This window comes from Agelaius tricolor, unplaced genomic scaffold (genome assembly GCF_023055355.1).
Source record: "Agelaius tricolor isolate 1412-34295 unplaced genomic scaffold, bAgeTri1.0.p SCAF_4, whole genome shotgun sequence".
NCBI lineage: Eukaryota > Metazoa > Chordata > Aves > Passeriformes > Icteridae > Agelaius > Agelaius tricolor.
Window position 1 is genome coordinate 16,571,217 of NW_027269264.1, and position 13,966 is coordinate 16,585,182.

The 13,966-nt window shown below is 40.2% G+C and overlaps 1 protein-coding gene across 1 annotated transcript in view; it reads left to right on the forward strand.

Moving 5' to 3' along the window:
- ROR2 (receptor tyrosine kinase like orphan receptor 2) overlaps positions 1–10,909 on the forward strand; it is a 143,487-nt gene extending 132,578 nt beyond the window's left edge. Inside the window, exons 6-9 of the mRNA XM_071424735.1 lie at positions 1,702–2,016; positions 3,737–3,982; positions 5,599–5,801; positions 7,470–10,909. Coding sequence (XP_071280836.1) covers positions 1,702–2,016; positions 3,737–3,982; positions 5,599–5,801; positions 7,470–8,912 — 2,207 coding nt within the window. The 3' untranslated portion in view covers positions 8,913–10,909. The remainder of the gene's footprint in view (positions 1–1,701; positions 2,017–3,736; positions 3,983–5,598; positions 5,802–7,469) is intronic.
- Positions 10,910–13,966: the final 3,057 nt, after the last annotated feature.

The window sequence follows — 13,966 nt, forward strand, 5'->3', positions numbered from 1 at the left end:
GCTGATAGTTTTGCTCATACCTCCTAACTGCAGTTTTTGATGGTGTGTTGCAATGTGTATGGGAAGTGGGGACACCTACTGTCCAACTCAAGGAGCATTTAGCCAGGTTACATCTATGGGGAATTTTCATTCTGGAGTTTCATTTCCCTGCTGTACTCTTGTGAGAAATATATATTCTTTGTCTCCATGGCCCCTTGTGCTTTTTGGTCCTGGCCATGTGATTGGGTGACAATAGCAACCTTTGGTTAAAAAAAAAATTACATTTCTGGAGAAAATCTTTAGATGTGGCTTGGAAGACTGGAAGGACAATGAATAGCACACAGAACGGATGCCTGACCTGTGTATATGTGTTTGCCTACCAAGGTCTCAGCTGTGCTGTTTAACATCTGTTTAATAAATAAAATATAAACCCCTTAGATACTACCACACAGTACTGCTGGCTTTTGCAGCTTCCATCAAAATAAAGATATAATTGTAAATTGTGCACTCTTCTCTCACGATGATCTAAATTCTGTAATGCAATGCCTTCACAAAACTTAGTGTGGAGTTTCAAACAACTGAGAGTGACTACTTCAGTCCTTCAGTTTTCTTTTTTCCATTTTAGTCTTTGCGACAAGCGTATGTTACAACTATCCTTTGAGGCCTGATGGTCTGCTTGCATGCAGTGTTCCCAGTATGACTGATAAGTGGTTGTATTCCTGCATTAATATTTTTGAATTAAAATAAGCAAAGGTATAAACAGTTTAAAAAGCTAGATTTGCAGCTGCTTGTTGCATATTTGGTGTTCAGGAAGAGATTCTGTGGTACCATGTGTCTACAGGAAATAGGTGATTGAAAGGAGAGAGCTGGACAAGAGAGAAAGACTTTATTTGTAGGTTGTAAATAGACTGCTGAATGGCATTTCCTCTCTTTTTACAGTGTGAGTTGGTGGAACATGCAGTCTAGCAACTCTTACTCATGAATGATGCTTTACTGGGGGAGTGAATGTTCCTACATTTAAAGGTTGACTCAACAGCAGATACATGATGCACACACACATTTGTCTTTCCTTTGCAATGTGCAAGAAAATTTTGAGCTAAATATTAGCGTGTAGGTGCTGAGAGCTGAAGGGAAGAATTACATTCCTAGCTCATTATGACATTCATCTTAATGTGATCAGCATGCTGAGACTGATTACATTAATTTTCCACAAAGCTGCTGCATGTTAGGCTTCTCATGTCTGTTTAAAACCATGTCTTCCCAAATATCAATGATACACTTCTTTTTGCCTGACAAGCCTTGAAAAACACTTACTTATTTATCAAAATGTCTACAGGAAGAAGAAGTTAGGAAGAATCCTTGTTCAGATTTTATGTAATTAGGAACTTTGGAAATACATACCAGTATCCTGGCAGGTGTATCTTGCTTTTCTTTGCTTTTGATCCTTGTAAGTTAAAATTAGCCAGTAGTCTGAGCACTGGGAACTGTAATTTCTGGGAACTGAGGCCTACAAGCTCTGTGCAGATGTCAGAGGGACACTGGGATGTTGGGTTTTCTTGCTGCATTTGTCAACCCTCCTTTACAGCAGAAATTACCTCATTTGCCAATAGGCTTTCAGACCCTTAAGGAAAGAATAAAGATGTTCAAGACAAATGACGTGAAAATTAAGTTTTTTTCTCATGCTATGAATCAATACTCGTCTGTATTTTTGTTCCTCTGCAGCTGCGTTTACCATGATTGGCACTTCGACGCATTTGTCTGACCAGTGCTCGCAGTTCGCTATACCTTCCTTCTGCCACTTTGTGTTTCCCCTGTGCGATGAGCGTTCTCGCACCCCTAAGCCACGGGAGCTGTGCCGGGATGAATGTGAAGTTCTGGAGAATGATCTCTGTAGGCAGGAGTACAACATTGCTAGGTCAAACCCCCTGATCTTGATGCAGCTACAGTTGCCTAAGTGTGAGGACCTCCCACGACCAGACACCTTGGAAGCGGCCAACTGCATAAGAATTGGGATCCCTGTGGAGAGACTGAGCCGATGTAAGTCCACGCGTTTCATCACTGGGAAAAAGTACAGCTTGATGTTTCTTTTGATTGTGTCTGAGAGACAATATTTTATCAGCCATTCTTTTTGTAAAGAAAGTGCTGAACTACTCATTTTTATCTTGTTAATACTGACCACAATCTTGCAGTGTTGTAGAGTTAGGATGGCAAGGAAGCCTAAAGGATGCTGCTTGTAGAACAGAATGTTTTATATCAACCACCCAGGGCTATAAAACTTCCTATTCACCTGGCTGATTTGATGCAGATTTTCAGAGTGTTGCCACCACCTGGCTCAGTCCTTGCCTTTTTGGGTGAGCCTGCCCATATATCTATTTAAGAGTTTTGTTTACCTATTGATTAAGTTCATACAGTTTGTTGAAGCATCACTGGAAGATCTGTCAGGAAACTAACCACCTAGGGTTCATTCTTTCTGTATGGGAACCCACAGGAATATGAATCCTGTAAATTGAACATGGGGTGCAATTATCTTCCTTTACCCCTTTACCCAAATGGTAAATACATTCTTTACCCAAATGGGATGGGTGAAAACATTGATCTTGTATTGATCACGAATTTGTATTTACATCCAAAAGTAGAAGGACTGTTCTGTTCTGCATACTAATTGTATGCAGTCTTTCTAACTGCTCCATTTCATAGCGATTAATCACAACCCCCTACAGTGTTCAATACGAAAACTCAAAGAGACCAAAGATGTTTTAAGTACAATGTGTAATAAGATTATTTTGACTATCTGTGGATTCTGTCTGAATCCACAGTTAGGAGCAGGAGCCATGGCATAATGGTAGACATAAAAGACTAGTTCTGTGCTTTTATATAAATAATGTAGTGTAGTTGAGAAACAGAAGTAACTGAGAATACAATGACAGAGACAAATCAGACAGGGAAGAGATATCAAGCAAAAGGCATGAGAACAAAATCAGTAAAACATCTGGTGAAAGTTGTCTGTGATTCTCAGAGCCAGTGGTGCTGCCACTGATGGAACAGCTGCAACTTGAGTATTTGTGGGGTTTGAGAGAGCTGGATTCCTGAGTGTTGGAGAGTGGAGAACAGAAAAATGGAGAAGATAATATTGCAAAAATGCATGATTCAGCTCGGATGATGCATATAGACGACAAGCACTCAAAAAGTATGAAGAGAGGATAGCAGCAAAACAAAGAACAAAGATGTGGGTCCAGCAAATATGAAAATGATGCTTCTAAAAAGAGGAAGATCCTGAATCCTTTCTTTCTAAACATGAAAATAAGGAAACAGAGGCATGAGGCTTTAACTGATTTCTATAGCAAGTGATCAGTGTGAAGAAAATGGGAAGATTATGAGAAGCAAAAGTTTTTATTTTTGATATCTGGAGACTTTTACTGAAGGGAAACTCATATCTCTGATTTACTTTACCTTATCATGTTCTGTATCTAAAGGTCCATACATGCTTCTTAGTCTCCATTTGAATTCAGAATTGAGAGTACTCATGTGTATACCATAGAGCTGAGGCATTCCAGGACATAATCCAGAAATAACTGGGTGTAAAAGTACAGATATATACAGAACTGAAATTTCAAAGTTAACAGATTTAATGAAATCTCAAGGTACCTAAATTTGAGTACTTGTTTGCATACACGTTCTGTAGACTTCAGCTGTTTTGGTCATTGTGTCCCTTGATTGTTTTGATTTTTCTAACATTTTCCCAAACCCTGTGTTTTAGATCATCAGTGCTACAATGGCTCTGGAGCTGACTACAGAGGGACCGTCAGTGTTACCAAGTCAGGCCACACTTGCCAACTCTGGGACTCACAGAGTCCCCACAACCATGATCTGACAAGCACACAGTTTCCAGAGCTAGGTGGAGGACATGCATATTGTAGAAATCCTGGAGGTCAAATGGATGGTCCGTGGTGTTTTACAAAGAATAAAAACGTACGCATGGAACTGTGTGACATACCTTCTTGTAGTATGTATTCTCTTTTTTCTCCTACTACTGTTCTGAATCCTGTGTAATTTTGAATGTTCCTGGTTATTATAAGTAAAATTCATTTAGGAGGGTTATACTTCTATATGTTTAACTTGCAGCAACTTTGTTTTGTGTTGTAATTGTTTAATGTTTTCTGGAGAACGAGTTTGTAAGATATTCTCACCATTTTTTATTATATACTGGAGGCTTACTTAGTCTGAGCTAAGTCTCAGTTTGATGCTGCAGTTTTTATTTTGACTTGTCAAATGACAGATTGCACATGCAAATCACCAGTATGTGCTTGGTTTGCTCACGCTGCTCCAAGGGTACATTCTCTTGCTCTGTATGACATCTTGCAGGCAGCAAAGATTTTCAAATCCTATAGAGGGAGATATAGCACCATGCCTGGTTGGAAAGAAACAGTTTCAAGTGCAGAAACAAAGCAGTTTGAAGTACATAAAGCAGATGATCTTATCAGAAAAGTCCTACACTAGCTGCTAGTGGCTCTGTACAGCACAACTGTTTGCAAAAATAAAAAGTACAGCTCTGATAGATTGTTCTGCTCATTTTCCCAGTGTTGGTGTACACACATACTGGACTTCACACATTGGTAATTGTGTTTGGATATGACAGTGTCTCTGGATATGACAGCTAATACTGTACTTCATTAGGAAGAAAAGCATGCTTCCTGCAGCAAGATACAGATATGTCATGGAGGCCATAAAAGTGGATTACGTGGATCTCTAAAACTGCTCAGAACTAATACAAAATTTTGTAGTTACTTCACTTTTTTGCAGTAACATGATCTGACATTTATAATAAATTTCTACATTGCATGTACCGTAAGGTAAAGATAACACCGGGACGTGGTTGTGGTGAAAGCAGTTGCCACAAATAGCAAAACCACAGGTTACAGAAAACATCCCAGGCAGTTCCAGTGAACATTTTTGACATCACTAGGCTTTCCTAAAGTCTCTAAATATTAAGTGAAAAAATCTTTTAGGCAGGTTCCAGACCTAGATGTATTGGTGGCTCTTTCATGTCTTTCTCACTCTAACATAAAAGCTCTGCAATTCTATTAAGTACGGAACAAATCACATCTCTACCAATGAGAAGTGCAACTTATTTTATTCTGGGCAGAAGTAGCACCAGTAGAAGTAAAGAATGGGCCAAGTGTTGATGAAATGACTGAATCTATGAGAATGGGTCAGACTGTGTTGTTGTTCTGGGTCACATTGAACATTGTTTATATATTGTGATGGAGATTGCTCACTTGTTCTTTATACCCTGAACAGGATAATGCAGTGATATCTGGTCTGTATTCTATGGTTTCCTCAACTGGAAATCTCAAAAATAAAGTAAAATTAATCACATACTGTTATGGCCCACACATTAAATATGGGGCCCCTAGTTTATCTTCAAACTGTCAATTGCTATGTCCATTCAAGCTTTTTTGAAATATATAATGAAAAATTATGAAGAAAGGAGAGAAGGTAATGTGACTTCTGTTTTCAGGGCATAGTTTACTTTTGATTTAAAATATAGTATTAATAATCATTTGTGTTACTATCAAATAGCTTAAAAATACTTACTGTAACCATTTCTGTGCTTGACAGGTCCACGTGACAACAGCAAAATGGGAATCCTCTACATCCTTGTTCCCAGCATAGCCATCCCTCTGGTGATAGCCTGCCTTTTCTTCCTGGTCTGCATGTGCAGAAACAAGCAGAAGGCATCTGCTGCTACACCACAGCGCCGCCAGCTGATGGCATCTCCCAGCCAAGACATGGAAATGCCACTCATTAATCAACATAAACAGGTATTTCTTACACAGTTTGCTTAGGCTCAGGTATTTTGAAAGTGCAGTGATTTTCAGCATCTCATGTTGTCTGTGTTCAAATTAAGCCATGTTGTCGGGGATCTAATTTTCATAGCATTGAGGCCATCTACTTCAGGGAAAACCAGGTCTTGCACTTTGTAGGTGTCTCTAGAAATCCTGACCTTGGACAACAGCTTTCAGTACACAGTATTTAATGGCATTTGTCCTTACCCATCAATTGCCATTCTGCCTGTTGTCCAAGTGACTGGAAAAGTGGTCATTTCTGATCCAGTCTTCAGCCTGAAGCTCATTTTTGCTCCTGGTAATGACGTGACCTGTTTGCCTGTTTAAAGCATGATGCACCCTGGGGTTTCTTGTTCTAATCCTTCAGCACAAGACCTCTGGTGTTCTGATCCATAAGTGAGTTGAGAGCTGAGATGGCATGCAACATGTTTCCAAGGCTGTGAATCACAAAGGATGGTGAAAGGAAAATGGCTTCGAACTCATGTCTACATATGTCAGCTCCTGCATAGGATTTTCTAGGTCAGCTAATTGATCTCTGAACTAAAATCCTGTTCAGACCTAATGTTGAATTTTTAATCACAACATTTACAAGATGCAAGCTCTAAAAAACAGTGCTTACTTTGGAAGTTGGCAACATCTGTTCAGGAAACTGTAGAGTATTTGACGAATATTACCAATTGTAACTAATTGCAATGATTTTGTGAGTTAATCTGAACATTTGAAGGAAATTTTCCAGCCCAGTCTATAGGCTGTTGGACACTAAAATGAGAAGTTGTTCCCAAATCACCTGCTAAAACATCTTCCCAGCCTGCCCTGCTCCCTCATGCTGTGGTGCCCTGTATGTGAAGCTGTGCCAGCTGCACCTCATTTGGTCAGGGACTCCTCCATCCCGTGCTGGTCAGGACAGATGCATTACATCACCATCACAAACTGCCTTGCTTTCCCTTCCAGCTGCAGAGGGAGGGCTCTGGGGATTTCCTAGTCTTGGATCTGCAACCTTTTTCTCCAAGTACCAAAGAGAAATTCCTTCTCCTTTCTTCTCCATTTCCACCCCTGTCTTTATTGAAGCTAGCTCAAGGTTCCTCAGCAGTGGTACTGTTCACTGCTGCCCATGGGCAGGGGCCATTCCTGTAGTGAAACAAAGAAAGAAAGGGCATTATCTGGTTCTGCAGAGCTGAAAGAGAGAGATTTTGTTCCTTCTTCTGCTGGAAAGGATGTTTCAGTTCACTCTGAGACTGCCACCTCCTCAGCCTCCTTGCTTTTCTGACAGACATCCCCTGGGCAGCTCGGGGCTGGTCTGCAGGCAAAGTACAGCTGCAGTTAATAGATGTCATTGCTTGTGAGATTTACTCTGAACCCAATATTCATTTAGCTTTCAGGAAGTGTGGCCACTCCTTTATAAAAATAATTCTATCCATTATCCTGCAGTATAATGCAATTTATACTTCTGATAATAGTGTAACTCATTTCAAGGTTAATTGTGAAATCAATATACTGATGTGAATACACAAAAAAACAGAAAAATCCTTTTGGCCCTATTTTTGTTCCATTTGGAGATCTAACCACTGGGGATCTTTAATAAGAGATTCTGATGTTCAGAAAATGTTGTGATATTTTTTACTGACTGTCTTTTCTTCATTTCAGGCTAAGCTTAAAGAAATTAATCTGTCCACTGTGAGATTTATGGAAGAACTAGGAGAGGAGAGGTTTGGAAAAGTCTACAAGGGGCATCTCTTTGGTACAGCACCAGGTGAACAAACACAAGCTGTTGCCATTAAGACACTTAAAGACAAAGCAGAACTGGCTCTTCGGGAAGAATTTAAACATGAGGCAATGATGAGATCACGATTACAGCACCCAAACATAGTTTGTTTGCTGGGAATAGTGACAAAGGAACAACCTGTAAGTATGATATTTAGTTATTGTTCCCACAGTGATCTCCATGAGTTCTTGGTGATGAGATCTCCCCACTCGGATGTTGGCAGCACTGATGATGACAAGACAGTAAAATCCACTCTGGAACCGGCAGACTTTTTTCACATTGTGACTCAGATAGCTGCAGGAATGGAATATCTTTCTAGCCACCATGTTGTCCACAAGGACTTGGCCACTAGAAACATACTAGTGTTCGATAAACTGAATGTGAAAATATCTGATTTGGGCCTTTTCAGGGAAGTTTATGCTGCTGATTACTACAAACTGATGGGAAATTCCCTTCTTCCTATCCGGTGGATGTCCCCTGAGGCTATTATGTATGGCAAGTTTTCTATTGATTCAGATATATGGTCATACGGAGTTGTCTTGTGGGAAGTTTTCAGCTATGGCCTGCAGCCTTACTGTGGTTATTCCAACCAGGATGTCATTGAGATGATCAGGAACCGACAAGTTTTGCCATGTCCCGATGACTGCCCCACGTGGATATACACTTTGATGTTGGAGTGTTGGAATGAATTTCCCAACAGAAGACCAAGATTTAAAGATATACATAACAGACTAAGAACATGGGGGAACCTTTCTAATTACAACAGCTCAGCACAAACTTCTGGGGCAAGCAACACCACACAAACAAGTTCTCTCAGCACAAGCCCTGTTAGCAATGTCAGCAATGCTAGATACATTGGACCAAAGCAGAAAACTCCAGCCTTCCCTCAACCTCAGTTCATACAAATGAAAGGCCAGATGAGACCAATCGTCCCACCTCCTCAGCTCTACATTCCAGTGAATGGTTACCAGCCAATGCCTGCCTATGGTGCTTACTTGCCAAATTTTTATCCTGTCCAAATTCCAATGCAAATGGCTCCTCAGCAGATGCCTCCCCAGATCATTCCCAAGCCAGGCTCCCACCACAGTGGGAGTGGATCCACCAGCACAGGCTATGTAACAACAGCACCTTCCAATGCATCAGTGGCCGACAGGGCTGCTCTGCTGTCAGAAGGCACAGATGACACACACAATGGAACAGAAGATATTGCCCAGAACCCTGTCCAGGAGGAGGAGGAGGAAGAGGGCTCGGTGCCTGAAACGGAATTGCTGGGTGATAATGACACACTTCAGATGGATGAAGCAGAAATTCAATCAGTAGCCTAAGGAATTTGGCCTATTGCTAAGAATTCCACATCGCTTCCATGCACGGAGACAGTATATCCTTAGGCTTAGTAGAGTGATTTTGATCTGACTCAAAGAAACAAAAGTAAAAAAAGCAACATCCATTTAAAAGTGCAGCAGTAATGACATACCAGGTCTAATGACCATTGCCACCAGCCGATTTTTCAAATATGGTGGTATAGACTTGCTGGGTTTAATCTTTTTTACTGTCCTAGAGTTCTTGAGAGGAGCTGCTTTTTAAATATGTACTGTTGCTGTGCAACATGTTGCAGAGTGGCATTGCACATCATGTATATCATGATATATGAGTGTAATGTTAGTGAATTATGCTTAGGCCAACAACACAAAAAGGAATCCAGCTATGGTTGCAGAATTGCTCTAAGCATAAAGAAGTGCCCTGGATGTGATGGACAGCTTAGTTTGTAGTATTTATCTTTTCAACATAATGAACACAAGATTGTTGTTTGCTTTTTGAGTCTGAAGATCTAAGTTGAGAATAATGATCTGTGTTTGTATTACAATAAGAAGGAAAGGAGGAAACTGAACATAAAATTGCCTGTGGTGAGTAAGACCATGGGCCCAGCCCAGTAGCATGTCTTGAAAGACCATCAATAATGCTGCCAAGGGATAGACTGCAAAGGCAATTTCACTCGCAGAAATTTCCCAGGGTATTGTCCCAGCCTCCAGCAATTTGTGGCAAAGGGCCTTCCCAAGGCAGAAGTGGAATTTTTTTTTTTGTTAAATAACCTTTGATGGAATTTTCTACCGTGAATTTATCCAAATGATTTTGAACTCACATAGAGCTAGAGTATCCACAACAGCTTGTGGAGTAACATGAGAAGAGAAAGGATGGTTTTCTTTCATCAGTTTGGGTGAATGACTGACAGAAGCTTCCAAATGAGATCATCTGACTGCATTTATGGATGAAAATATTCCTTCTCTGCTGTGTATTTTCAACAGCAAACAGCCTTAATACACTGTTAACCAAAAATGGGGATATTGTAGGGGATATTATAGGTGTGCACTAACTTAATAAATCCAACTTAAAATGGTTATCAAGTATAGAAAAGGGCTCCACATGTGTGTTCCTACATTGTAAAAGTGTTGGGTTTTGTGTGGGGTTACAGACTTGATTTACCACAGTTACTGCTGGATTGCATGCGATACCATGTTTTTTTCCCGACTTTTTAGTAGAAATGATCTCTGAACTTTAGAAGACCAAAATAAGCAGTAATATACAAGGTGCTGTTTTTGTGCTTCTATTTGCAGGATGAATCGTGTACAGACCTTTAAATGTAATTTATGTTTTACTACATTTTATATACATTTTTTTCATTGAAATATTTGGACTTTTGAATGACTGACTGTATAACTTAACCATTCACAATATTCACATGTGGTGCAGTTTTATGGTATTGCTGTTCCATTTTGTTAAACATGCAGACAGGTCCATTCATTTCATGACTCCTTTCTGTAATACAAGTCGTACACATTCTCATTGTAGCATTGTAGCCAACACACACTATAGCTGTAAGTTCTACATCCAACATGGAGTATTCAATAAAGTGGTGCAAGAGGTATGATGAAGTATGTTATCCTACAGGCACTGTTTTTGTTATGGTACTTTGTGGAAATAGAAATGGCCTCAATTGCTTAAGTTACAGGTTTCACACTTTAAACTACAAGTTTTTATTTTATGAAATTGGGATTCACTTGTAAGTCATGTATCATTGTGATCTACACCCTGTGTTCAAGGTATGGCAACATTACTTATTTCCGGCATTTCACCTGGACTTGGAAATGCACTGGTAGGAATAAAATATGAAAGCTTTATTACTTGTGTTAATATAATGCAGCTTTGGGTGCTTTTACTAAATAAAGGATAAATAAAAAAGAAAAAAAGGTGACATTTATTTACATGACGTTCTTTGGTTTTTTCTAGATTTCCTTATCTCAGATAAATGAACTTGATTAATCAACTACACTGTCTTTCTTTGTTCCTTTGCTAACTTACTTCAGGGTAAATTGAGAGAAAAGGGTTCAGTTATACCACAGATTTGTCAGTGAGAGAAAAGATAAGTAAGCAAATGAATGGCAGTCAGTGGAAGCTTCTGTACAGCACTGTCTGAAGTTCAGCCTATTTCTAGTAGTCAGAATTATGACTTTGTGTGTTTTCAATATTGTTTGGGAAACTCCTATTTCTCTTATTTAAGCCTCATAAATTCACTACAGACAGAAAAAAAGGTCAGATTTCTATACTGATTTTCCCATCCCTCTTAATGTGGTTGTGCTCTCAAAGAGATGGTCGAGGAGCAATACATAATTTCCTAGGCCAGCCTTGGCAGTACACACAGTACTGGAGAGGGATGTTCCCCCTCTGGTGATGTGGGTGGGCTCATCTGAGCTGCCAAGATTGGAGCCATGATGGCATGCAAATGCCTTCTATGCACTTCAGGTGAGCACCTCTGCACAAGCACCGCCACCAGCGTGTTAGTGGCTACTCCTAAGTCATACGGATTGGCAGTAACTACTTGTTCTGCAGCTTCCCAGACTAGTCTTGCCTGTGGTATCTGCTGCACAGTCCCAGCCAGTGTCAAAGTCTGCCTTTCCTCCCCAAGACTTGGAAGCAAGGCCAAGGGAGATTAGGGAAGGGATGAGGAGGTAAGTGGATGGGACAAGATGGTAACATGGCAGTAAGTGAGGGAAGGGCTGGGGCTGGGTCCAAACAAAACCAGCACAATACTGACCACTTGGACTTGCAAAGGTACTTCTTCCTGGCAGGTCTAGCAAAGCTGGAATTTTTCTTGAGGGCAGAACAGCTTTTCTAGCAGCAAATACATGTCTGGAGGATGAGTAAAGGGCAAGGTGTTTTTGAGAAGACTGTGAGGTTGGTTCAAAAGTTTTCTCTTGCTTCTAGTACCCCACTCTGTCTATATGATTTTCATAAGAAGACTGGTTCTGACATTAAAAAAGTGGATTGGGTGTTGATACTGTGCACAGCAGTCAACTGGTGAGGCAGGAAGGTCCCTGTTTGGGAAAACATATAGGGCAGATGGAGAATGGATTTGCAATCACAGGGCAGGAAAACGGTAATGGTTCCTAGTCTGAGTGGGGAAACTGACTATAGATGTGTCACTAGCTCCAGTTTGACTTCTGCTCTGATACTGTCCAATATCTACACTACTGCAGGGTTTTCTTCTGTTTTACCCATTGAGACTATAGGGAAGACAAAGCTATAAGGAGTGCAGTATAGGCAGCTGTATAAAATCTGAGGATTCACCCACAATGCTAACTGCTAACAGACATTACTACAAACTTTGATAGGCAGGTTCATTCCTTCATCTAAACATCACTACTCTTAGTTTTCATCTAGTGATTTCCCTAAAGACTTATCCAGAGGAACAAGCTCCCTGCTGACATATGAATCCTTTGCTTTTGTATTTTTCATGGCTGTGAGCATCACAGTGAGTCATAGGGAATTTTCTTCATGGCAAAAGTACCTCAAACTTTTATTAGAGAGATGAATTTGATTTTTTTTCTCTCACTTACTATATAAGGAGTTCATTAGATGTCACTCACTGGGTTTTTGTTCAGAGGAATCATTTCACTTCACCTGTGTGGGAGTAAAGGGAAAAGGTCTGACACTTTCTGGAAGAGAAGTCAAGAATATTTCCTGAGTTGGGCAATCTCAAAAGATGTCGGACCTTGAGATGTTTGACAAAACAGATGTAAGGAGAGAAACATCCAGCTGCATGGAGATCAGTATCTTCAAATAAACCCTAAGTCGTGGTTTCACAATGGGTAGAAAGTAATTCTGTTTCTAGACAGGCAAATGCTGCAAGCTGTACTCCAAACCAGCATTTCAGTTACCCAAAATATGAAGAAAAAATCAGCTGGCTAAACCATCTTCTTTTTGAGGAAAGGGACTAAATTCATTTCGTAAGGGACAACAATATATGTTTCTTTTCTATGAATAAATCTATAAATATTAGTGGAATCCATGACAATAATCAAATTTTGGGGATTTGCTCAAACAATGGAAAACTGAATAGTAACATACAAATAATAGTAGCATATGGCACAAGCAATGGCATGACTCAGTGTATGAGTTTTAGTTCCACCTTACGAGAAAACTGAATTTTGTTTCTAGTTTTTCAAAAGGGGCCTTGGGTAGTCTTTGTACAGCTTCCAGATATGACAAGTATGGGCTCCTTCAATCACCAATATGAATTCTAAACAATCTTAGGACTGTTAAGAAATACTAAATTATGTTCACTTGGCAAGATAAACCAAGTCTGCATTATCTGGGTCAGTCAGATCTTTCTCTAGACCAAAATGTACTGTGTCTACTGTGATAAAATATAGAAAAATTGGTTCAGCAGGATTTCCTTTCCAGAAAAATGCTGTAAAAACCTTTTTCACCTACTGTTCCTGGCTTGTACTATGATTGATGTTGTAAAGTTGTCGTGTCTGGACTCTAACAATTTCTCCTTCTTAAACCCCCACACAGTGGGAGTTCCTAGCACTAGGTTGCCACTGCAGAAGACTGGCTACCTGGCTTGTTTTGTGACCTCAAATAAAAGGCAACCCCTGCATGTGTTTGTGTGCACACATGCCCGATTTTGCAAGAAAAAATATCTGGAATATAAGGCCACAGCTCTGTGTTCAGCATCAAATGAAACGAACAAACACATTTGCATGTGATGTGCTGTTGTCCCAGGGCTGTGTGAGATCTTGTGCAGCTCTGAATCCAAATCCAGTTTCTCCTGGTGTGTACTGGGCCCTGCTTCCACTCAGTCACACTCCTTGAGGCTGTGGTGAGAGCAGGACAAACTCTAGTGAGGAATCCTGTAGCAGCACCCATGGAGCACTGCCTCCATGTAGAACTGCCAAGAGGGTTTCCACTGTCACTGTGTCCCTCTTGTCCTATCCAGGCCCCATTTTTGATTAAAATTAAAAAAGAAAATGGTTCTAAATCTTAGCTGAATACCTCAAGATTGCACAAGCAGGGGGAAGTAATGTAACAGAGGTTATGG